Consider the following 24,482-nt stretch of genomic DNA (forward strand, 5'->3'; position numbering starts at 1 on the left):
CGACGGAGGGGTCCCAGAGATGGAGGGCAATTGTGTGCTGCAGGTGCAAGTGGAGGATGCCAATGACAACCCCCCGGAGGTGCTGCTCACCTCCCTGTTGAATCCGGTGCCAGAAGACACCCCACCGGAGACTGTCGTGGGGCTCTTCAATGTACGAGACCGAGACTCAGGGGCCAATGGGGATGTGAGCCTGGACATCTCCCCCGATGTGCCTTTTGCCATCAGGTCCCTTCAGAACCACTTCTCCCTGGTCACCCAGAAGAGCCTGGACCGAGAGTCTACCTCACAGTACGCAGTGGAGCTGATCGCTCAGGATGGTGGTTCTCCTGCCCTCACCACCACACTCACGCTGCTCCTCAATATATCTGATGTGAATGACAACCCCCCACGCTTCTTGCAGCCCTCCTACGATGCCTTTCTCCAGGAGAACAACCCGCCTGGCTCCCTGCTGTGCACCGTCTCTGCCTCAGATCCTGACGACGGGGTTAATTCCCGGCTTGTTTACTCCATAGAGAGTGGCCAAGTGCAGGATGCCCCCATCTCTTCCTTCGTCCACATCAACCCTGACAATGGCAATCTCTACGCTCAGCGCACCTTTGACTTTGAGGTGCTGCAGGTCCTGCCGGTGTCTGTGGTCGTGAGGGACTCGGGGTCCCCCCCCCCTCTATGCCAATGTCACCGTCTACATCTTTGTGCTGGACCAGAATGACCATCCCCCCACCATCCTGCACCCTGCCAGTGACAGCGATGTGCCGGAACCCCAGAGGGTCCCGCTGTCTGCCCCACCGGGCTACCTGGTGGCCAAGGTGACAGCAGTGGATGCGGATGCTGGGCACAATGCCTGGCTCTCGTACCGACTCTTGCCGCAGTCCACAGACCCCTCCTTGTTCCACGTGTCGCTGTACACCGGGGAGGTGCGGACGGCGCGTGCCTTCCAGGACAGCGATATGGCAGTGCAGCAGCTCGTTGTCCAGGTGATGGACAACGGTGACCCTCCGCTCTCCACCACTGCCACCATCACTGTGGCCCTGGAGGAGGCAGCCCTGGAGGAGAGCTTTAAGCCTCAGGATTTCCTGGCTGGTGCCAAGGAGAAGCCGGACCTGACCTTCTACCTGATCATCGCGCTGGCAGCCGTTAGCACGGTGGCACTGGCCACTGTCACCCTCCTGGCCGCCCGGTGCCTCCGGCGCAAGGGCCGGGCTGCCGTCTCACCCTACTGCTGCTGCTGGCTCAGCGAGTCGCCCTCCCGGGACTTCTGCAAGCACTCCAGCCCCAAGCTCCAGCTCAGCTCCGACGGCACCCTTAAATACATGGAGGTCACGCTGCGACCCACCGACTCCCCATCCCAGCACTACAGCACCTGCTTCTCCCCGGGCTCCGAGCGCACCGACTTCACCTTCCTGCGGCCCTGCCCAACCCCCGCCACCCTGCCGAGGGAAAGCGGCGCTTTCCTGTCCGCCGCCGGCACGCTGCGGGACCGCGGCCAGGTGAGCGGCCCGGGGCGGGGTCCGGCGGTGCCGGGCGTTCGGGGGGCGCGGAGCGGCCGCGCCGGTTCGCGGCGGCGGCGCGCGGGCCGTGATTGGCGCCGGTGTTGCTGTCCTGGGGAAGGCGCGCGGCGATTGGAGCGGCGGGGCCCAATGGAGCGGCGGCTGCGCGGCGCGCTCCCCCCGCCCCGTCGAGCCGCGTCCGCCCCAAACAATGAATGGGAGCGGCGAGCGCTGAGCGCGGCCCCCGGCGCCCAGGGCATCGCTCCCCGGCCGGCCACCCGGCAAGGATGCCGAGGGCAGGGCAGGCGCGCCGGTCCCTGGGGCTGCCGCGTGTCTTCTCCTTCTGTTTGTTCTTGCACAGCTCGTCTGCTCAGATCCGGTACAGCATCCCGGAGGAGCTCACACGGGGTGCTTTTGTGGGCAATATTGCGAAGGACCTGGGCACCGATGTGGCAAAACTGGCGGCAGCTAATCTGCAGGTACTGTCCGATTCGGATTCCCAGTATTTCTCCGTCAATGTGAACACTGGTGTTATTATGGTCAGCGAGAGGATAGACCGGGAGCAGCTCTGCGGGCAGAACCCACGCTGCTTCCTCCACTTGAAACTTGCCATCGAGAACCCAGTGGAGTTTTACCGTATTGAGGTGGAGATCTTGGATATCAATGACAACCCCCCGGAGTTCCCCAGTGATGAGGTTTCCTTGCGCATCTACGAGCTGGCGTCTCTGGGTGCCCGCTTCCCCATCCAGCCAGCCCAGGACCCTGACGTGGGCACCAACACCTTGCAGACCTATCACCTGAGTGCCAATGACAACTTCAACCTCAACGTGAAGGCCCGCACTGATGGTGGGAAGTTCCCTGAGCTGGTGCTGGAGCGGGCCCTGGACCGGGAATTCAGAGCTTTCCACTACCTGGTCCTGACTGCTGAAGATGGGGGCTCTCCCCCACAGTCCAGCAAGATCCGCATCACTATTCAGGTTCTGGATGCCAATGACAACCACCCGGTCTTTGACAGACCATCATATGGAGCACGCTTGGTGGAGAACTCGCCGCTGGGCACCCTCGTGGTGAAGTTAAATGCCACCGATGTGGACGAAGGACCCAACGGAGACATCCGCTACTCCCTCAGTAGCCACAACTCAGCTGCCTTACGCCAGATCTTTGCCATCGATGAGCAAACTGGGGAGATTCGTGTCCAGGGCAACCTGGACTTTGAGGAGGCGACAGTGTATGAGATCGAAGTGGAGGCCAAGGACATGGGGTCACCCACGATGGAGGAGCACTGCAGTGTGGTGGTGGAAATCACTGATGTCAATGACAACGCCCCCGAGGTCATTCTTACCTCCTTCTCAAGCACCCTGAGCGAGGACGCGCTGCCGGGCACAGTGGTGGCCGTGATACACGTCAGAGACAGGGACTCTGGTGAGCAGGGCAAGGTCCTGTGTCACGTGTCTCCAGATCTTCCCTTCCAGCTGCGTAAGGACTACGAGCACCAGTACTCGCTGCTCACCAGCACCCGTTTGGACCGGGAGCATATTGCCTACTACAATGTCACCGTCTCTGCCTCGGACCTGGGCCATCCCCCACTCTCCCGCCACACCATCTTGCCAATCACCCTGATAGATGTCAATGACAACGCTCCCCAGTTTGAGCAAGAGTCCTATGAAGTGCTGGTGGCAGAAAACAACCCAGTGGGCAGTGTGCTGGTTACAGTCTCTGCTGCCGACCCTGACTCGGAGCAGAATTCCCGCCTGTCCTACTCCATCCTGCGAGCTGGTGGGACAGATCCAGGCCTGGATCCTACTCGCTACCTCTCGATACATCCCACGAATGGGCAGGTCACTGCCAAATTCCCTTTTGACTATGAGCAAACCACCTATCTCCAGTTCCATGTGGAGGTCTCTGATGGTGGCTCCCCGGCCCTGAGGAACAGAACACTGGTTCATGTTTTTGTAGTGGACCAGAACGACAATGCCCCACGGGTGCATTTCCCCAGGGCTGGGGAGGACTCTGCTACTCAGTTCCGAATTTCCCCTTCCATTGTCCCTCCTGCCCTCATCACCAAGGTGGTGGCAATAGATGCGGACTCGGGGCGCAATGCTTGGCTATCCTACCACCTCGTGGAAGCCACAGACCTGGGGCTTTTCAGCGTGTCCCTGCGTTCTGGGGAGGTCCGGATCATGCGGGCTCTGCAGGAGACGGACGCCTCTGCGCACGAACTGCTGGTGGTGGTCCGGGATGCCGGGGAGCCCCCACTCTCCACAGCCGTCACACTGGTGGTGCTGGTGGAGGAGAAGGGTCCGGAGGCCCTGCAGGGCTCCGAGGCTCGGGCTGCTGATGGTGGGGGCTTGCCCACTATTACGCTTTACCTGATTGTGTCCCTAGTGCTCATCTCCGCCGTCTCGCTGGTGGGACTGGCAGCGCTGGGCATTCGGTGCCTCCGGCGGGGCTCTGCACCTGCCAGCCAGGGCTGCTGCGTGGAGAGCGTGAACACGCTTCAGCCTCCTCCCAGCCACATCTTTGGGCACTTGCACTATGAGCCTAAGCAAGGGGACACTGTGATGGGCGTGCAGGTGACAGCAACGGCACCCCCCGCCCCTCGTTACCGCTCCTGCTTTTCGCCAGTGTCGGATATCAGCGAGTTCATGTTTGTGAAACCCTCCGCGGATCCCACCCTGTGCAGCGAGGTGAGCTCGGGAGTGTGGTCTCCAGCCTGAACACAGCCCCGGTGTTCGCGGGGCTCGGCACCGATCTGACCGGCTTTGGGGACGGGGTGTCCGCCGGTGCCCGGTGCCAGCAGCCGGGCGGGGCGGAGCGGGGTTCCCGCTGCCGGGAGTCCCCGGCGCCCTCCCGGCGCTGCGGGGGCGGAGTGGCGGCAGCGGGGGAAGGGAGGGGGGGCTACGCCGTGCGTATTTTGGGGAAGGCGGTGAGATGGAGAAGGGGAGGAGGAGGGAGAGAAAAAGGAGGAGGAGGAGGAGGAGGAGGAGGGGGCTGTGGAGAGACGTAAAACTGTCACTCGGTCCATCCCCTCCGCTCGTTGACTTTGTGTGTCTTTGCGTATCGAGAAGCGGTTCAGCCGGCCGGGCTGCGCTCGTCCCCTCCCCCGCCTCCTCCATCCCTCCCTGTCCGGCTCCGGCGGCGGCTTCCTCCCTGCACAACCCGCTCGGACCCCCCTGGGGCGCGGGGGTTCCGGCTGCGGGGGCGGGGAGGCGGGGGAGGCTGCGCGGAGCCGCCGCCGCTCCTCTCCGCGCTGCTCCGTTCGCACACCCGGCACGGGATGCTCGCGGGACAGAGTTTGCCATGGCAGCTCCCGCTGCTGCTCGCAGCCCTCTCCTGCCTGCCGGCTCCCAGCTGCGCCCAGCTCCACTACTCCGTGCCCGAGGATCGCGAGCCGGGCTTCTCTGTGGGCGACCTGGCCAAGGACTTAGGGATGGAGGTGCGGAGCCTGGCTGCTCGCAACCTGCGCCTGGTGAGCGAGGGTGGGCAGCGGCACTTCCAGGTGGACCTGGCGGCAGGTGTGCTGCTCCTGGACAGCAGGCTGGACCGGGAGGCACTGTGTGGACAGAGCCCCACGTGCTCTCTGCACCTCCAGCTCGTCATGGAGAATCCCCTCCAGCTCCACCGTGTTGAGGTGGACGTCCTCGACGTGAACGACAACGCGCCCCAGTTCCCCAAGCCGGAGGTGGTGCTGGAGATCACTGAGGTAGCCAACCCTGGGACTCGGCTGCCCTTGGAGGTAGCAGAAGACCCGGATATGGGCTCCAACTCCATCTCCACCTACGAGCTCAGCCCCAGCAAGCATTTTGCCCTGAGCATCAACGTGAGAGGAGATGGTGTTAAAATGCCCGAGATCGTGCTTGAAAAAGCACTGGATAGAGAGAAAGTGCCTGTTCATCATCTAACACTGACAGCCCTGGATGGAGGGAATCCTGTGAAATCTGGCACTGCCAAGGTTACCATCCATGTCCTGGATGCAAATGACAACCCTCCTGTCTGTGACCCACCCATATCCAAGGTACTTCTGGAGGAGAATGTGCCAGTGGGCACTCTGGTCACCAAGCTTAATGTCACCGACTTGGATGAAGGTCCCAACGGGGATGTGGAATATTCTTTCAAAACTAGCAATAATGCACCTGGTAAATTCACCAAGCTGTTCTCCTTAGATGCTCGGACAGGGGAGATCAGAACCAAAGCCCCGCTGGATTATGAGGAATCCAGTGCTTACGAGATTGCGGTTCGAGCCAGGGACAAGGGATCTCCAGCCATGGAAGGCCACTGTCACCTGCGAGTGGAATTAATTGATATCAATGATAATAGCCCAGAGATTGTGCTGACCTCTGTCTCCAGCCCAGTGCAGGAGGATGCAGCCCCAGGCACTGTGATCGCCCTCATTGGCGTGAAGGACAGCGATTCTGGTGACAATGGGCAGGTCCGTCTACAGATAGCAAAAGAGCTCCCATTTAAACTAGTGTCGTCTTTCAAAGAGCATTTCTCTCTGGTCACCAGTGGTCCCCTTGATCGGGAGAAGGCCAGTGGATACAACATCACGGTGAGGGCTATGGATTCAGGGTCCCCCCAGAGGGCCACACAAAAAACCTTTTATCTCCGCATTGCTGACGTGAATGATAACGCACCGAATTTCTCCAGCCCTTTTGATACAGCTCACGTTCAGGAAAACTCCCTTCCTGGAACTTCTGTCTTTTCAGTGTCAGCATCAGATCCTGATGAGGGTAGCAATGCCAAGCTGTCTTACTCTATCCTGGACAACGGGATGCAGGATGTACCCATCTCAACCTACTTCCGAATAGACCAGGACAATGGCACCATCTACACCGTGCGAGCTCTGGATTACGAGCAGGACAAGGTGTTCCAGGTGCCCGTGGAGGTGAAGGATGCTGGGTCTCCTGCTCTGAGTAGCACTGCTGTGGTCCATGTGTTTGTCCTGGACGAGAATGACAATGCTCCCAACATTGTCTACCCGTCTGTCCCCAAGGGCTCTGCCTTCCACCAAGCCATCCCGGCCTTGGCAGAGCCTGGCTATCTGGTTACCAAAATTGTAGCAGTTGATGCTGACAGTGGCCATAATGCCTGGCTGTCCTACCAGCTGCAGGAGTCTGCTGAGGCTTTGCCTTTCCAAGTGGAACGCCGCTCTGGAGAGATAAGGGTTGCACAGGCTCTCAGGGAGTCAGAAGATTCCCACAGGCTGGTGGTCGAAGTGAGGGACAATGGCACCCCGTCCCTCTCGGCCTGTGTGGTAATAGTCATTTCTCCAGAGGAAAACAGCGTGCAGGACTTCTCCAAGTCCTTGGACCTCCCCCAGTCTTCTCCCGAGGATACCAACCTAACTCTTTACCTCATCATCTCCTTGGTGTCCATCTCCCTCGTGTCCTGCGTGATGTTTGGGCTGGTGGCTGCCCGGTGTCTCAAAGCTGGCAGTGCCAGCTGGACCTTCGCGGGTTGCTGCCGAGGGACTGGCCGCAAGCCTGCCTCCCATTTCCGAGGGCAGATGAAGCCAGATGGCTTCATCAAGTACCTGGATGTGGGGGGAGCGGGCTTGACCTCCCAGGCACAGAATTACACCTCTTGTTTCTCGCCCATGTCTGACCAGAGCGATTTCCTCTTTGTAAAGCCCTTCAGCCATTCTAGCACTGCGGAGACCGTGGCTGCCTATGAGCAGGTGACCAGCACCTTAGCGAGTCCCTGCGATGGGGTAAGAGATGGCTGTTTCTCACTGTCCTCTCTGCTGAGTGCAACAGTTTGTCATATCCGGGCCAGTTGGCTGTTCCCTGTCTGTCCTTCCTTCTAAGACGGTGGCCTCAGGGAACATGTGTCACTGTCACCTCCTGGCAGGTGAAAGTTTTGGCTCGGCTTGGTGGAGGTGGAGGAAGGGGCTGAGTAGCACTATAGGATCAAAGACTCTGTGTTTGTAGCAGTGGAGAGTTTCCCCTTGGCCCCGCTCGTACTTGTTTCTTTTTAAAGTGATTCTTAGCGTGGTTGGGAACAGATTGATTGGGGGTTTAACTTCTTGGTTCTGTTTAACCCCTTTTTCCTCCATGGCATATGAACTGTAGTGCGGGGGAGGTTATCTGGAAGGAAAGTCTGCCTGTGTTTCTTTTGCTCAGTTTTAGAGGTGCACTGTAGAAATTTCTCATTTCTTAAGCTCCAGGTGTTATTAATTACTGACTGTGCCTCGGCAAGGGATCATTTTCCAGCTTGAGTGAGGAGCTGAATTCAGTATTGAGCACTAAAATACTGAAATGTCAGCAGTGACATTATTCACAAAGATCCTGGTGACCTTATGTGCCCTTGGGCTTGCAGAGGCTGAGGAGTGGCAAGCTTTGAAAACTTGAGCTGTTTGTACTCAGCTGCCTAAGTATAGATGTAGGTGACTGTGTTTAGCTGGAGCTTTTATAACTTTGGGCTATAAAAAGTAAAGCAATTTAGTGTCACAAATGCCTGCCCTAAATTTGAAAATGGTAATTACAACAGGAATTCAGAATATGGAAGGGCTATTCAAAATATTGGGAAGGGCTTATCTAGTGCAGTATTGTGTGTCAGCGTGTGCAAAAATGCGTATCTGAAATCTGGAGGACAAGTCTTTAAACAGCTTCATTTGCATGCAGCATGGGGACCAGTGGGGCATCTATTTTAGGGGAGTAATTTATTCTAATATCTTCTTTCATGAGTATCATCAAAGCTGCAGAGAAATTAGTGAGAGCACATCTACTAAATAAGAATCTAGGTCAGCTCTACTCGTCTTCACTTTTCCTTAGTACTTGCATGTACAAGCAGAATAATCCTATAAAACTGGTGTTCCACTATGTATGGACTGTGAGTTGCTCATTCCTAAAATAGCTGAGGGAAGTGTTGTCCTTTCCAGGTAGTATGTCATCACCCTGCAGTTAATTAAGATGATTATGATTTTCGGAAGAGTGCATTTTCCCGACAGAAACAGTTTGTGCTATTTAGTGCTTCCCACAAAGGCGTGATTCAAACAGGAAAATACAAGCTTGCTCCATGTCCTTCCTTATTTACAAAATGTTCATTGTCTGGTGGTAAAATAACACGGGCAGAGAGTGATACGGGGGCTTCTTAATGAGGTTACAAAGTGTGCTGCTGTGTCTGAAGGTTATTGTGTCTCCTAAACAAATAATGCTTTTTCCTCTTGCTGTCGGAAGTTTATTCTTCTGTCTGTGGACAGAAATATTGTAGTGCTGCAAGGCCACAGCATCTAGGAAAAGTCATTCAAACACAATGCCTGCAAACAAGACCTCAGGCAGGCCTTCTTAAGGGCAGCAGAAGGAGAGATTAGGAAGGTCTGTTACCATTTTACCTTAGAGTATTAAAAGCATCTTTCTCAGTATCAATTAACTCTGCCACCCCCTCACACCCCCCTTCCTCCTCCAAGCTCATTATTGTGGTACCACTGCTCCTGCTGGATTCATGCCCTTATCAGTTTATTTCATGCTTCATTTCTTTCACAGCCTGGTTTCCTGAGCTGCTTTGGAAGATTTTCTCTGAACAGTTTTTGTCATGCTTTTTGGTATTCATGCTGCTTCAGAAATACTCCAGAAAGGGGGAGGGGGAGCTTTCTCTTTGTTCTAATTGATTTGCTTCACTTGGACAGAACATGCTGATACTCCAGACTGAAATAATCCAGGATCAGTTCGCTTTCATTTCCAAAGGCAAGAACGGAGGTATTAAAACTCTTCTTTTTCTTTGCAGCAAGCTCAGCCTAACACAGATTGGCGCTTCTCTCAGACCCAGAGACCTGGAACAAGTGGGTAAGTGGCTCTTTCTTCATTTATCTGTGGGATGAAGGTTTCTTTTCTTTGTGTGCCACTTTCAGTGCTGGGAAGTCCATGAGTGGCAGCTCTGAGGACGGGTGTTGCTGTCGTTGATGGAGTCAGAAATAGGGCTGCTCCTGTGGCAGCTGTGTTTGGTGGGGGTGTGACAGCTGCTCTTGGCACTGGTGTGTCTGGCTTTGGTGTCTGCACCTCAGGAACTGGAAGGAACTCCAGGTGAAGGTGTGAGATGGTCAAAGGACTGGACAATGGGTTTCACAGAGAAAGGCTTCTTTGCTGAAGCAGATTTTGGGCATTTGAGTAAATTCCTTCCTGAGTCAAAAATCTAAATTTTGCTCCCTTCGTGGAGGCCACTGGAAATCACTCCCTTTGCCAGTGGTGAAGCCTTGAGCTCTGTGCTGCTGAGGTGTGTTCACAGAACCACAGAATGGCTCAGGAGGGAGGGCACCACAGAGCTTCACCTGGTTCCACCTCCCTACTCAGCAGGGTCATCCCAGAGCACACAGCACAGGATTGTGTCCAGACAGTCCTGGAATATCCCCAGTGAGGGAGGTTCCACCACCTCTCTGTGAGGTGTGTGTGAGGTCAGAGAAGAAGCCCCAGCAGCAGAGCAGAGACCTCCCAAGCGAGTACCCTGCTCTTGACTGGCGCTCTCTTGCCTCTGGCCCACCAAAGTTTGCTTGTCTTGGTCCACACTGAGAGACCACTGACAACAAAATGTTGTTCTTTGCCTCTCACATCTTCCCTCGTGGCTCATGAGCAGGGACAGGGATCCCCTTCAGAAGGTGAACTCCCTTGAAAGAAAGAACTGAATTTCACCTTTCTCTGTGAATACCCCAACCAGAGGTTATTGTGTGTGCCGAGACTGGCTCCAGGATATTTATATGTGAAAAGATTGTAGCTTTTGGGGAATACCTGAGGATTACACTCTTGGAGCAATCAGGAGTAAATTTGGGTGATGTGCTTCCTCGTCTGGCTGGGTCAGGCTCTGTGCTCTGTTATTCCTGGTGCCCACTATGGAGGTTAAAATGGTGACATGGCAGTACTGGGTGCTGGATTTGGTGTCAGAGCTTGCAGTTAAACATCTGCAGCAGCTGCTTGTGCCTGACTCTTTCCCTGGGTCTGGCTCTGTAATTCATCTTATCAGAAAATTAAGAGATTGCTATAGCCAACTTGTTGAAGTGATTAAACTTTGCTATGAGGCTCTTCCAGCTGATAAAGCTAAAATGGAGTGAGGGTTTGATGTAATTAGATAAAAGTGTTCATAGTAGAAACTGCCCTTGGACTTTAAAACAAAGCTTTAGCTGGATTAGTTTTCTCAGAGGTTTGTTGAATTCCCCATCACTGACAACATTTTAATCAAGGAACATCTTCCTAAGCATTTCCGCTCTAGTTCCAATGACAATTAACAAGGCCCTGTTGATGCAGAAGTGCACCACAGCTGCTGTAATTGTTTTGCTGTGAGAAGGCAGTAAATGAGCCCCATCAGAGCAAGCTCTGCTGCTGTCTCTTGTAGCATCATGCTGGGGCTCTTCAAGGCACAGAGCTGATGCAGTCCAGGCCCCCTTAGCTCAGTGACAGGGACTTTTCTCAGGTCATGGGACAGTGACACTCAGCCCAGCTCCCAGCCTCTGCCTGGGTCTCTTCACAAGCTCCATCCCCTTCCCAGTGCCTAGGAGACAGCAGCAACTCGTGGCGTGGGAAGAGAGAGGGCAAGAGGAAAGGCAGCCTCAGGCTGTTTGTGGGGAGCTGAAGTGGTGTGACGTGATAGTTCTGGGGCATGAGCCGCGGTGTCACTGCTGAGGAGCTGTGACCTGCGTGCCCAGGACAGTCCCTGGAGCAGCTGCTCTTGAATCACAGAATGGTTTGGGTTGGAAGGGACCTTAAAGCTCGGCTTTTTCCACCCCCTGCCATGGGCAGGGTCACCTTCCCCTGGATCAGGTCGCTCAGAGCCCCATGTCAGTGCCTGTTGTGACAGGGGTCCCACAGCATGGGCTGAACCCTGGCTTTGGAAAGAGACTTTGCCCAAGCACAGGCTCCTGCTGAAATAACTGGAAAAGCTCAGTGGATTTTAATTCCTGCTGGTTTTCCCCACTTGCCTGTGTCCACATTTGCAACAAAACGGCTCTTGAAGATTTTTTTCCCCCTCTGTTTCTTTCATGCTGTTTAAAGTTAAATGAAGGGGGATGTTCTTATTCCAGACCTGTGTGACAGTATTAAAGGATGGAAATAGAAAGTGCTCTCATGTGTTCAGTGCCCAGCCCTGACATCTCCCTGGTGATCAAGCAGGCAGATCCTGGAAAGCAGCCCACTCCCCATTGTGCTGTTCCCGTGCTATTCCCGGCGTTTTGATGCCTGGTGTGTGAATTCCCAGGCCCTGCTTGGTAGTACAGGTATTAAAGAGGGGGCAAGTGCAGCTGCCTGAGCCTGGCTCGCTGTTCTCCCTGCGATGCAAAACCCTGTACAGATGTGGCTCGTGCTGACAGGTGAAGCTCTGTAGCAGCACGAGCTCTCTGAACTGCAGGGCTCTGCTTGGTGCTTGGGGAGCACAGCCACCTTGGAGCTGAGAATCAAAAAACAGGATGTGCTCTTAACTCGATTTGACCCAAATTTAATAATAATGAAGACGTGGCAGCTTAGGCCAGGGGTTTGGATGGAGCCTGGCACTGACCCTAAGCCAGAAACAAGCTCAAACCCATGTTGGGGTTTCTCCCTTGCTGTCTCCATGGGAGCTGGGGAAGAAACAATCCTGTCTTTTCTCTGCATAGCCCTGCCCATCACAACAAATCCCACATGTCTCTGGGCACCTGGGACCAGGCAGAACAGGGGAAGCTCAGTGAGGCAGGGACAAGCTCTTGATCTCGTACATCGCTGCTGCTCCGGGACAACAAAGGGAATCTGCTCTTTGTTCTGAAACACGGGAGAGCTCTGGTGCACATGCTCAGGAGATAAGAGCTCAGACAATATGCTCTGAAAATGTGGTAGCGAGGCAGACCTGAGCAAAACAATTCAGAATTAATCTTGTTTGGGAGAAATAGGAGGATAGGATGATTAATTTAATGATGTTTGTGTTTTGTTTTTCTTAAAAAAATGAACACCCATGCTGTCGCTGGGCAAATGTAAATGAATCCAGAGTGATTCCCAGCAGCAGATGCCATTCCCAGACAAATCAGATCAGTGGCTCTAGCAGAGATTACAGTGATGAATTGCCCAAAGTGGAGTAAATGAATGGTCCAGCAGCATTGCAGGACATCCCTGTGGGATCATCAGTGGGGGGTTTCCCTGTGGGAGGAGGCTGGTGGTGTAAGGGAGGAGAATGCAGGGACTGCGGCTGCTGCAAAGGACCCATCTTGTTGTTTTGGTTGGTTTTCATTGTTGTCCCCTGCATGTTCATGGTGCTGCCTGACCCTGGCTGCTCTTTGTTTTGGTGTCTGTGTGATGACTTGTTCAGGAAAACACCGGGCTGAAGTCAGGATTTCCTTCCTGGAGGATGGGGAGGGCTCTGTGCTGCTCACAGGTGGGTGTGGGAGGGTGAGACAGGCCAGGCTGGGAAGAGCCAGTGTGTCCTGGGCATCTCGTGGCAGGAGTGAGGACAATTTTGGGCTGTGTGGACAGGCTGGGAGGAGATCCCAGGCAGGAGACACCCCAGAGACAGCAGCAGGGGACACTCAAGGAGGTGGGAAGCAGTGTGAGAATCCATAGCAACTCCAGGGGAGGGAGGAGCAAAGCGTGTAGAGAAGATGCAGAGTTGCCATTTCACACCCCCCTTCCATTGGTTTTCTCCAATCCTGAATCCCCCTTTGTTAATGCTTCCCAAAGCTGTTGCTAGCCAGGCTTCCCCTCCCAGGCTGAGCACAGCCAATAGTGATGTTCACTTCCCTGCACTTGTTTATCAAACAGCACCCCAGCTGCCCTGTCTGACCCCAGCCATCATCCCCCCACCCACAGCATGAGGGGCTTGGGGCTGGCAGCGGAGATGCTGCAGCAGGAGAGAGCCAGGAAGGAAAAGAGGGTTGGGTTTTTTTTTCATTCTTTGTTTTGTTTTCACTCAAGAACTCCAAGAGTTGGGCTTGCAGGGCTGTCAACAGGCTGCCTGTGCGTGCTGGGGGCTGGGGACAGGAATAAAGAGTAGTCCTTTGAGCTCTCAGGGATGTTCTCGTGGCTCAAAGCTTGCAGGTACAGCCAAGGGGGGGTTGTGGTGTGTTTTTGGGGTGCACGACAGTGTACCAGGACACTGACCCCATATGTGTGTCTGGGGGGAACAACCCAGAGCAGCTGGGGCCAGAGGAGTGGAGAGAGGGAAACACGGACATTCCTGGGCTTACACAGCGTGGGGGCGGATGCCCAGCAGAAGGACAACTGGCCACAGCTGCGGGCTTTGCCCACATCCTTCCTAAAAATAAACATTTGCATCCTCGGGGGCCACAGGGGTGTCTGTGGGCATTGGAAAGGCCCAGGAATTTACGCTGTGAGTTCGTGTGGTGTTGTAGTGGATCCAGGAGCAAGCGCTCCAAAGCACACGCGCAGGGCACCGGTGGGGCTGTGCAGATAAACGCTGATGGATTTGCCTTCTGCTCATTCATGGCAAACGTGGGAATGGGCACGTGCCAGGCCGGGCTGCCGGACAGGCTGCCCACTGACAGGAGCAAAAGGAGCAGCAGAGGGAAGTGCCGCTGTGGGAAGTTTAGGAAATCATTACAATCCTCATGTTTCCCTCCCAAGTGCACCCCAGGGTTAAGGCAGCGGTGGCATTTGCTGTGCCAGGTGTGGTTGCACACGTTTTGCAGGTGAATTATAAAGTTGTAACAGTCTCTGGGCTAAAATTCCTGCTTCTTCTGGCTGGGTTGTGTTTGTTTGCCTGTTCAGTACTGAGTAGGTAGTGGTTCCTCCACAACTCCTGCAGCATGTGGAGTGTGGAGCTGCTCTCAGCTGCCACCCCAAGGCCTGGGGAAGGTGTGAGTGGAGCCCTGCAGCCTGAAAAAACCACGGCAGCCTCTGGAAATCTATTTGAGGTCATGGCTTTGAAGGAGCAGCCATAATCTAAGTGACGGTGTTCTCCTAAGACGGAGAGCTGCTGTGCTTTAAGGTGGGCTGTGAATCTGAGTGCAGAAGCAGCTCTGCTCTGAAGGGGTTTTCCCGCTGCCAAATCCTCTGGGGCTGTAGAGCTCAAATCACCAACTTCTGCCAGGTCCTGGCTAGCCTGGGAGAGAAGTTGCCTTTTTGTTGAGTATTTGGGATGGTTGTTCATGAACAGTGATGAAGCCCACGCCAGTCCTCAGCCTGTTTGTGTGGCTTTTGCTCAGCAAACACCTTGGAGGGAACCACAGAAGCCCAGGAAAGGCCAGACTGTTTTATCTGTCAGGTTTGACCCAGTGGGTTGTGAAACTGAAAAGATTGAAGACAACTCAGAGCCTCATGGCTTGGAGGGGCTGGAGCGTGTCCAGGGAAGGGAACGGAGCTGGGAAGGGGCTGGAGCCCCAGGAGCGGCTGAGGGAGCTGGGAAAGGGGCTCAGGCTGGAGCAAAGGAGGCTCAGGGGGGACCTTGTGGCTCTGCACAAGTCCCTGACAGGAGGGGGCAGCCAGGGGGGTCGGGCTCTGCAGGGAACAGGGACAGAAAGAGGAAAAGGCTTCAAGTTGTGCCAGGGGAGGTTTAGATTGGATATTAGGGGAAATTTCTTCAGAGAAAGGGTGGCCAGGGGTTGGATCAGACTGCCAGGGCAGTGATGGAGTCTCTATCCCCGAAGGGATTTAAAAGTTGTGCAAATGTGGCACGTGGGGCTTGGGTTAGTGCTGGAATTGTCAGTGCTGGGTTAATGGTTGGATTCAATGATCTCAAAGGACTTCTCCAATCAAACAATTCTGTGATTTTATTACTGGGATTTCCAATCAAAGCCTGCAGAGAAAACATTGCTTTAAAAGGACTGTGAGGCTGCCCAGAGTCTGGCTTTGCTCTGAGCATGGGCTGCAGCCTTGTGGTGCAGTTTTGGAGTGGACTTGAGGTGCTGGGACAGGCAGGAGCTGTTTGGATGCTGGGAGCAGGACTTGTCCCTGGATAACTGCTCTCCCTTCCCCTCCTCTTGCAGAGCTGATCTGATCTTGGGATTGGAAGCTGAAGGTTTAATAGAGATGTGTCCTGGTCCCAGCCCACCTCTCCTTCCGTAGTCAGGAGACCACAGAGCTGGTCCCCTGTGCCACCTGGAGCACTCCTGCTGGCAGGCTCCACCCTTTTGTCTATTAACACCCCAAATCTCAGCAGATTCAGTATTTGGGCTTCTTTCTACATCACGTAGGCCTTTTAAACTGAGTATTTCCTTCCCTTACGGACCATTCTGGGCCAATAATCCCTTTATCTGCATTTGTCATGGCCCTTGAAGTCTGAACCCTCCAGATCCTGCCAAGTGGGACAAAAGCCAAAAAGTCTTTTGTGGAGAAAAGGAAATACCCCAGCGATGGGATGTGTTTCTCATTGTGGACAGCCCCCAGAATGAATATCAGGAGTTTCATCACCAGTTTTATGTATGGAAATGCTATTTTAGGTAATTTAACAGGTGCTACGTGTATTAGTTTAATTTTTCTCTCTCCATCTGCTTCCTGCGCAGCTGAGCACGCGCCATGGCCGGCTGCGGAGATGGATCTGAAAAATAGGCACAGCAACCTTTCCAAAGAATTTCTCAAAATATCCTTCCTGGCATGTCTGGGACACAGGTGGTGGCAGGATGGCCCGGGGGAAATAATTCCTGCTCTCGGCTCTGTCTCCTTCAGGAGGGTTAGAAGAGTTCCAGGGAGAGGGGACACTGCCCTGGCCCCACTTTTAGAGACTTTGTGGGCTTTTGTTCTGCCTTCATCCAGCAGAGCAGCATCCCAGCAGCTCCACGGGATGGAAGTAAAAGCTCTCCGGTGCTTTGGGAGGCTGGAAATCTTCCCCCCACTCACACTTCCAATTCCATCTTTGCAAAGTCATGATCTTAAAGCTGGGCTTCATCCAGGTTCCCTCCAGGCCTTGTAATTGCGTTACAGAAGTGGCCGGGAATGTGCGGAGCCGAGGGAATGTGGGGGAAGGGCTGGCAGCATCCTCTGTCAGGGAAGGCAGAAGGACAGGAAATTGTGGCAATTTTGGAGCTGATCCCACTTTTTCGGAGGCTGGGGGGAGGGCGGTGGGCTGTGGGACGTGGTCGTGGGAAGTGGGACAGAGGGATGCTCGCCCCGGGCTGTGTCCCCAGGCGCGGGGCCGTGTCCCCGCACGCCTCGAGCACAGCGGAGGCTCAGCACCGGCGGGCACGGATCTGCTCCCTCTCACTTGTCACTTTGCCAGCCTGGGAATGTTCAGGCTGAGATTTTACTGCTGCTGCTGCCTCCGGCTGGAGCCGTGTGTGGGAGGCAGCGGGGGGGATGGGGAGGAAGCTGGGAGGGAGGGAAGAGCAGCGCAGCGGGGCTTAGGCAGGGCGGCAGCCTGCGGCGAGCAGGGACTGCTCGGGAAGGGGGCTGGAGGAATGAGCTTGGAGATACCCCTGGCTCTGGGAGCTGGGTGGGGAGGGGAGAGCAGGATGCTGCCCCAGGGAAAGTGGGAGCAGCATCCGGGGCTGGGGTGTAAATGGGAGTGAAAGGGGAAGAGGCCGGGAGGAGAAGGAAATCCCAGTCACATCCCCTGGCCCGGAGTGGGAGAGCCTGGGAGCAGCGGGGACCACGGGCTGGGAGAGGGCACTGCCATAGGAGCCAGAAAACCCCAAATAAGAGAGGAGAGAGGATGCTGAGGATATCCCGGGAAAATCCCCAGCCCAAGCACTGCCCACAGCCCTGCCCGGTGCCTCAGAGTGCCGAGGTCTCGTCCTCGGGGCACTGAGCTGCCCTCTCCATCCCCCGGGGCTCTGACAGCACTGCTCTGGCACGAATAAACTTTCCCAGTTTGTTGTGGCGCTGCTGTGACTCGTGTTTCCAGCTGCAGAGCAAGGAAAACAATTTTTCAGGAATCCATCGGGCGGTTGTGCAAATAAATGTTTGCGAGGCCTTTGGCTGCCATAGTGACGAGCTCCATGGCAACCCCGCAAGGAAATGAATAATTCTGTGCTCGAAGTGGAATAATTTCGTGCTGGAAGTGGAAGATAAAAAGGGACCTGATGGCTGAGGGTGCTGCAAAATAGCTGATGAGCAAAGCACCCGAGTGCCCCCCTGGTGTGGGTGCCTGTGGGAGCTCTCGGTAATGGGGCGGTGTTGGGATGCAGATGGATGCAGTGCAGGGCTGCCAGGAAAGCCTTTTGTCTGGTTGTTCCATGAATTCCATGTAGCCAGGTTTACTGAAGGCATCTCCAGGTCGTGCGGGGGCTGTACTTGCCTGTCCTGCCCCAGCCCCTGTCCTGTGCTCCGTGTCCACCACGCCCTGAGCCCCTTAAGGCGCTGCACCCCTAGGGTTGTCTCAAATGTGGCTTTGATTCCTTTCTCTCCAGTTCTAGCTACGCTGGAAGCGTTCCTGAAAATGAAAGCCAGCTCTTTTCTGAGCTTTGAAGTGTAGAGTAGAACTGATCAGAGAGAGGAAAAAAAAAATCTGTCCTATGGGGGATGGGTTTTTAGAAAAACACCCTATTGAATCAACAGCATTTGTATTAAAACCAGCAAGTCCTTGGAGTATTTCCATAGGAATCAGCCCTCCCATTCCGGGCAGGCTCCCTGCAGCAGCCTCCAAGGCTGTGCACGAGTGGGGAGCAGTGGCAAGGGGGGGTTCTGGGTGTGCCCACCCCGGGCAGGGGGAGCAGGGCAGGGAAGGCTGCTCATTGTTGAGTCAGTGATTCACAGCTGTGACTCACAGCCCCATCCTATAGCCGTGGAAAGCAGCCAGGTCTGGCCATCAGCTGTGTGCCTTCTCCACTGGGAGAAGTTATTTTTGGATGTTTTTAGATTACAGCCCTTGGGTTTTTTTCTGTGCCTCTGAATTCTGGATGATTGCGCTGCAAGTAATTGAGACACTCAAATTTCCTGCTTAGAGAAGTGAGTTCAATACCTTTTTTTTTTTTTTTTTTTGCAGTGCTAAGGCATTTCTAAAATAGCTTTTCTCTGTGGCATCGTGAGGAGCAGGCACACAGCTTTGGGGCTCTTTGTGCAAAATTCGGGAGCACTGGGCGCAATAAGGTTACAGAAAAGGACGTGGGGGGTGTCAGGTTGAACGTGGATCACTGGTGCACCCTTGCTGTGATGGAGGCTGACTGGTTTTACTGGTAAGGTTGTAGCCAGCTGGACAAGGGGTTGCCCTCAATTCCCCTGTGGCAGATCCACAGCTGGAGCACTGTGCCCGATTTTGGGCTCCTCTCTGCAACAGAAGCAGGGCCACATGGGAGCCGCCAAAATGATCCAAGCGCTGGAGCCCAAGGCAGGGTGGGAGAGGCTGAGAGAGCTCCTTTGGTGTGGAAGTGTGAGACCAAGGAGCACTGGATGAGCCTTAAGGACCCTTCCATCCCAAGCCATTGTAGGATTCTACGAGTCAGGCCCCTCTCCAGTCTGATTTTGTGATCCCACAGAGCATTTAGGGGATGTTGGGCTTTGGGTGTCCTGCAGACAGTGGGGCACAGCCGTAATGCAGGGGCTGGTGAGGCTCAGCACAGCAGTTTGTGTGTTCATGCCCTCAGTAAGACCACAAGGAAGGAAAGGGGTCTGAAGTGCTGCCCATCCTGAGCTGGCTGGTGGTGCACAGTCCCCCTTTCCCTGGGACACACAGCTCTAAACCAACAGCTCAAAGCAACCTGAGCAAGACCCACGTTTCTCTGCCGTGCACTGGGAGGGTTGGGCTCTGCCGCTCAGACCCTTCCCAGGCTGCTGGGACTACCCAGACCCTTCATCCCTCCCTTCCCAACCCATTCCCGGCCAAGTCTGGTGCCCAGTGGTGCCAGCTCTCCTGTCTGTGCCTTCATGCAGCCTTGGAGCCAAGGGCTGTTGGGATGGGGGGGCGAGGACCACCTGGGGAGGGAGCTTGGTGGGGTCAGGAGTCCTGGTGCAGGTGAATTTCCTGAGCACAGGGTGAGCCTTTCCTTTGTGCATTCCCACTGTGGTAGGGCACGGAGGCTTTGGCCGGATGCAGGAGGAGCTTCTGTCCAGGGATGGCTGAAGGAGGGGTGGGAGAGGAGGGAAGAGTCTTTTGGGAGCCGGAAAATGTGATGCCACACCAAAGAGGGACTTGAACCTGAGCCTCTGGTTTAAAACAGAGTTCAAACCACCGGGATATTACAGTTTAAAAATCCACCCCTAAGGTATTTTTTGTACTTTCCCTTCCCCCATCTCTGGGTACCACCACGTTAGGGCAGCTCCCAGGGCCAGGATCAGCGGCTGGGAGGCTCAGGGATGTTTCTGAGCGGCTTTCCTGAAGCCCTGAAAAACCTGGACATCTCATCTTCCAACTGGGGGGGTGGGCAGGAGCTGCTGGGGTTAACGGGTGGCTGAACGGGCTGTGGTTTGCCATGGAGTTTAGGTTCCTAAGTCCTTTATTGGATCTAGCCCGGGGCTCTATTCCCAGCCCTGTTTGTGACATTAACAGGTCATTGCAGCCCCAGGGCTGTCCCCACCTTGTCCTCTCTGCCCGCACGGCACCGAGCGCGGGGCTGGGGACCCGCGGCCGAGGAGTCTCGGCACAGCCATCACGCAGGAATCAGTTTGGGAGGCGAGCACTCCTCACTTCTGGCCTTTTTGAAACTGTGCCGCCACCCACGGCGCGCAGGAGGGCTATAAATAGTGGCCAGGATGCCCTGGGGTGCGGCAGACAGCAGGTATTTCAGGATGCAGGGTCGTGCCGGGGCAGCTTCTGCTCCATTAGTGGTTATTTGCATCCTCTAAAGATTAACTGGTGTGAGAGCAGCGCCCTGTGCCCGGCTGGGGATGGATCAGGCATGGGATACAGAAGGGGAGGACGGTCCTGTGGTCCTGGCACAGGTCCTGCACATCTTTGGACAAGTTGTTTAAGACCAGATTTTCTGCAGAGCACCTGGGAGTGTCCCTACAGCATCCTCAGGGTCAGGTGTCGTGTTTCAAAGGGGGTTTGAACATACATTCAGAATTCCAGAATGGTTTGGATTGGGAAGGACCTCACAAACCATCCCATTCCATCCCCTGCCCTGGGCAGGGACATCTTCCACTATCCCAGGCTGCTCCCAGCCCCATCCAGCCTGGCCTTGGGCACTGCCAGGGATCCAGGGGCAGCCCCAGCTGCTCTGGGCACCCTGTGCCAGGGCCTCCCAGGAAGGATTTTCACAGGGATGGTGAAAGCTCCTGTGCATTCAAGGCTTCTCTCCTTGCAGAGCTTTGGTGCAGCTGGGGCAGGACCTTCCCAGCTACGAGGTCACTGTGGCAGATCCGATCTTGAAGAACCCTTCTGTGGCTCCATCCCAGTTCTGAAATGTCCTGTTCTGTGTGTGAGGGTGCAGGTGGAGGGGGCACCTGGGCAGGGGGATGCTCGGCAGGGTGTGAGGAGCCCATCTGCTGCCCGGCACGTGGCACTGAGCTGGCACCGGCCGTGCCTGCGCTGGCATTTGCAGCGTGCGGGGTGCTGAGGGCTCAGGCACGGAGCTGCCAGCGGGACACCCCGGAGCTGGGGGTGTCGGCTGCTTGAGCGCGGCTGAGCGGGAATTCAGGGGCTGAGCAGGAATCTGGTGTCTGAACAGGGTGCTGGGATCTCAGCACAGCTTCGGGGTCTGAGCAGGGCATTGGGATCTGAACAGGAATTCAGGGTTTGAGCAGGGCATCGGGGGCTGAGCAGGGTGTCGAGGTCTGAGCAGGAATTCGGGGTCTGAGCAGGGTCTGGAAGCTCCTGGGAATAAGGGCTGGGAGCACAGTGGTGGAGGAGGCCGCCTCCTGCCTTGCAGCCTGGCGCTTTGAACACTTTCCTGGGAAATGGGGTACGGTCTCTTCACGGGAAGGGCTTTCCAACCCCCCCATCCTCCCCTATCTCACTTCAGGAGAGCTCCCAGCTGCAAGAGCAGGGCAGCCCTCATCCCAAGGGAGCCAGCGCACAGCCAAGGGGTGAATCCCGGCATCCCAGTGGATGGAAAGGGCTGTGGGTGGTCAGAGCACTGAGCTGGGAGAGGAGAGAGCGGTGATCTGAGTGGTGCGGTCATTTAGGGACAGAGCAGAGGGGACCCCAGGAAGCTGGTGAGATGTTTAGGAAGTGGAGAGGCTCTGGAGGGGCTCTGGGAGCACAGCCCTGAGCAGTGAGCGGTGGCTGAGCACAGCTGACACCTGGCAGACATGAAAGCAGGGCTTGTTAGCCTGCACAGAGTGCTGATTGTAGCCTCGGCCACAAAACCTCCTCAGCCAAAGTCTGTCTGCATCCCCCGAGTTCTCCCAGGCGGATCTGTGGTGCTCAGCACCCCCAACAGCCAAGGGAAACCAAGGCAGATGCCCAGATGCTCCCTGCTCTCCTCGCCTTGGTGCTCCAGCCTCCCCAGGACTGAGCTGGGGCTCTGTTCAGAGCCAGTTCTGGGGTGCCGGGCAGCTGCTCCGTGATGATCCTAAATCCCAGCACACCGTGGGGTTTTCTCACCCTCCATCACATGAACGAAGCTGCAGAATGGAGTTGTGGCCTGAAATAGCTTGAAAGGTGCATCTACTCACAGCCTGCAAGAGGACAGAGGAGCTGCTCATAGAAGGGTGCAGATGCGCCTCTGCGGCTTTAGTGATAACTTTTCCTGGTCTTAAAATCAAGAGTTGTACACGGTTAGAAGGGGAAAAGGGATTTTACCTTGGGATTTATTTTAAGGATCCTTAGGTGCACGCGTCCAGGTCATGTGCATCGAGATGCACCCCGCTGAGTATGAGTGTGTTCCCCCAACATCGGGTATCACATTAGAGGTGTTACTAATTAGCAGATCTATCAAAGATTCCCCAATGAGAGGCTCAAGTGAGCCCCCCCTCCCCAAGGAGCCTTCCCCTGGATGGCTCTATCTCGGTTTACAGAATGTGTTCTGGAGAGGACCTTGGGGTCTGGGGCACACTGATCCCCGGCTACGAAGCTTCTAAAATGTTGAGTCTCTCAGCTTGACAAACAACTGCAAGAATGCAGGCAAAAAGCGCTGAGAATACAGGAGTTGTAAAAAGGTATAACAGGGGTATAAAAGAAAAGGCAAAAATCTTCATGGCATCATTAGGACAGCAGTTTTTATGACATTACATTATAATTTTGGGAAGGGATTGCATTATATCCCATGGCAGGGGGTTGGAATGGAAGATTTTCAAGTTCTCTTCTGACCCAGAGCATTCTGTGATTCTCTGATTCCGTACTGGTGGGGTTATGAGGTGATGAGGTGCCGGCTGTAGCCTCTGAAGGCAGCAGGAGTCGGGAAGGTGTTGCTGGAAGCACCACTGAGTCCCCAAGTGCTTTTGGTGGTTATTCTTCAAGAGCCTGGTGAGGGGTGGACACTTCTGGAAGGGTCTGGGCTCCTGGGTGCTGTTTAATAGAAGGATTTAAAGCATGCACTGCACCAGCCCACTCCTGACTGAACTGTAGTAACTTGCCGTTTGTTTTCTTTTCCCACAGCTCCCAGAATGGAGAGGAAGCTGGAGCCTGGCCGAACAACCAGTTTGACACGGAGATGCTCCAAGCCATGATCCTGGCTTCAGCCAACGGTTGGTCTCCATCACTTGTGGGAAACCCCTGACTCTTGCTCTGGCGGGGCCACCTCGGGTTCATGCTGATAGATAAGATGCTGTGGGACTGATTTATCTGGGTTAGCTGGGCTGCTTTCAAAAGTTCTTCAACAGATGCCACAGCTGGTGGGAAAGCACTGATGTCCCTGCAGGGAGGCTCCAGGCAGAGGAGATACTTGGTTCCTGTAGACAGGGACACCTCTTCCACCCAAACTCTGTTTCCTTTGTACTGAAACATCATCTGGCTGTGCTGTGGTTGTGGTACATGACAGAGCCAGCCTTGAGATGATGTTTCATAAACTGCTTGATTCCAGAGTCACGGTAACTTAAACTTGCTGCAAGGTGAGGAGGTTTGTGTGTGGCTAGAGGCTGGAGCAGGGAAACAGCGAATGCCCAGCTCAGTATTCCCAACAAACCTTGTGTGCAGAGGAGCTCTCCGAGTCCCTCTGCTGAGCCACGGGCTCCCCAAGGTTTCCCCCACTGGTTGCTGCTGCCTCCTTGCAGTTGTATTCACAGGGGGGTGGTTTGGGGTCATTTTGGGGTGGTTTGTTCTGGTTTGTGGCTGTGCAGAAGCCTTGGGCAGGGAGAGATGCTCCCACGCACCCCCAGCCTCCGTGGCTTTGCATGAAACAAGGACAATCACCACTCTGTGCAGCGCTGTGGATAAAGAGCCTGGTTTTCATACAGCCTTTATTTATAAATACCTCCAAGTCTTTCCCCCCTTGATTTAAAAATAGAAGCACAGCCATAAAACCCTGCGCAAAATGCTTAGGATGTTTCCTTTGAGCTGTCGGGAGGGAAGGAATCCGAGGGAGGAGGAATGGCTTTGGTGCTGCTTTCTTGGAAAGCTGCTGCAGCTGAACTTCGCTGCTCCGCAGACACCAGGCAGCCTGGAGACAGCTGCCGTGGCTGGGGACGGGGACGAAGGTCTGGGGCAAGGGAGTTGTTTACACTCAAGAGAAAGAAACAACGTGAAAATGTGTCTTTGCTCTGAAAAACGACCGTGGAAAAATAGCCCTTGGGGTTGCACGTGGTTATCATCACCCAGTGTCTCCAGATCCAGTTTCCTTGCTGGTAAATAAAGCTGTTTTTCTGGCTGCTGCTCCAGCCATCCCCGGGATCAGAGCTAAGCGGGTCCCTTCCAGGTTAAGCACCGACTTCCACGGAGCCCCGGGCCCTAGTGCAGCAAACCTCCCCCAGTCCACGAGTCCCACACAGTCCTCACCTCTCCCAGGGCTCCAGTCTGCCCAGGGGGGTCAATGGAAATCAAATCCCTCCTCCAGGTAATGGCTTTCCCTTATCCATTCTTATCAGGCCCCGTTCTGTGCTGGATGTGTGCATGGGGACACAGCACACGTTTTTTCCTCCAGCACAGTGTTTTTGTGTCACCTCTGTTCTCTGTCCCCCCTTTCTGCTCTCTCTTTATCCAATAGTGTTGATTGCAGCAGGCTTTGATTAGGGGCAGCGCTAATTGCCCATTAAGCTTTGTGCTACCCATCCCTGGGTGTGATTTCCTGGTCATTTAAAGAATCCTTATCTTTTACCATCGCCCACTGAGCTCTGTTTGAGCTTC

At 55.0% G+C, this 24,482-nt stretch overlaps 1 protein-coding gene across 1 annotated transcript in view; it reads left to right on the forward strand.

The window, feature by feature from the left end:
- LOC116451705 (protocadherin gamma-A10-like) overlaps positions 1-24,482 on the forward strand; it is a 163,365-nt gene that overhangs the window by 133,786 nt on the left and 5,097 nt on the right. Inside the window, exons 4-5 of the mRNA XM_032125373.1 lie at positions 9,213-9,271; positions 22,800-22,888. Coding sequence (XP_031981264.1) covers positions 9,213-9,271; positions 22,800-22,888 — 148 coding nt within the window. The remainder of the gene's footprint in view (positions 1-9,212; positions 9,272-22,799; positions 22,889-24,482) is intronic.

The sequence above is a fragment of the Corvus moneduloides genome, chromosome 15 (genome assembly GCF_009650955.1).
Source record: "Corvus moneduloides isolate bCorMon1 chromosome 15, bCorMon1.pri, whole genome shotgun sequence".
Classification (NCBI taxonomy): Eukaryota; Metazoa; Chordata; class Aves; order Passeriformes; family Corvidae; genus Corvus; species Corvus moneduloides.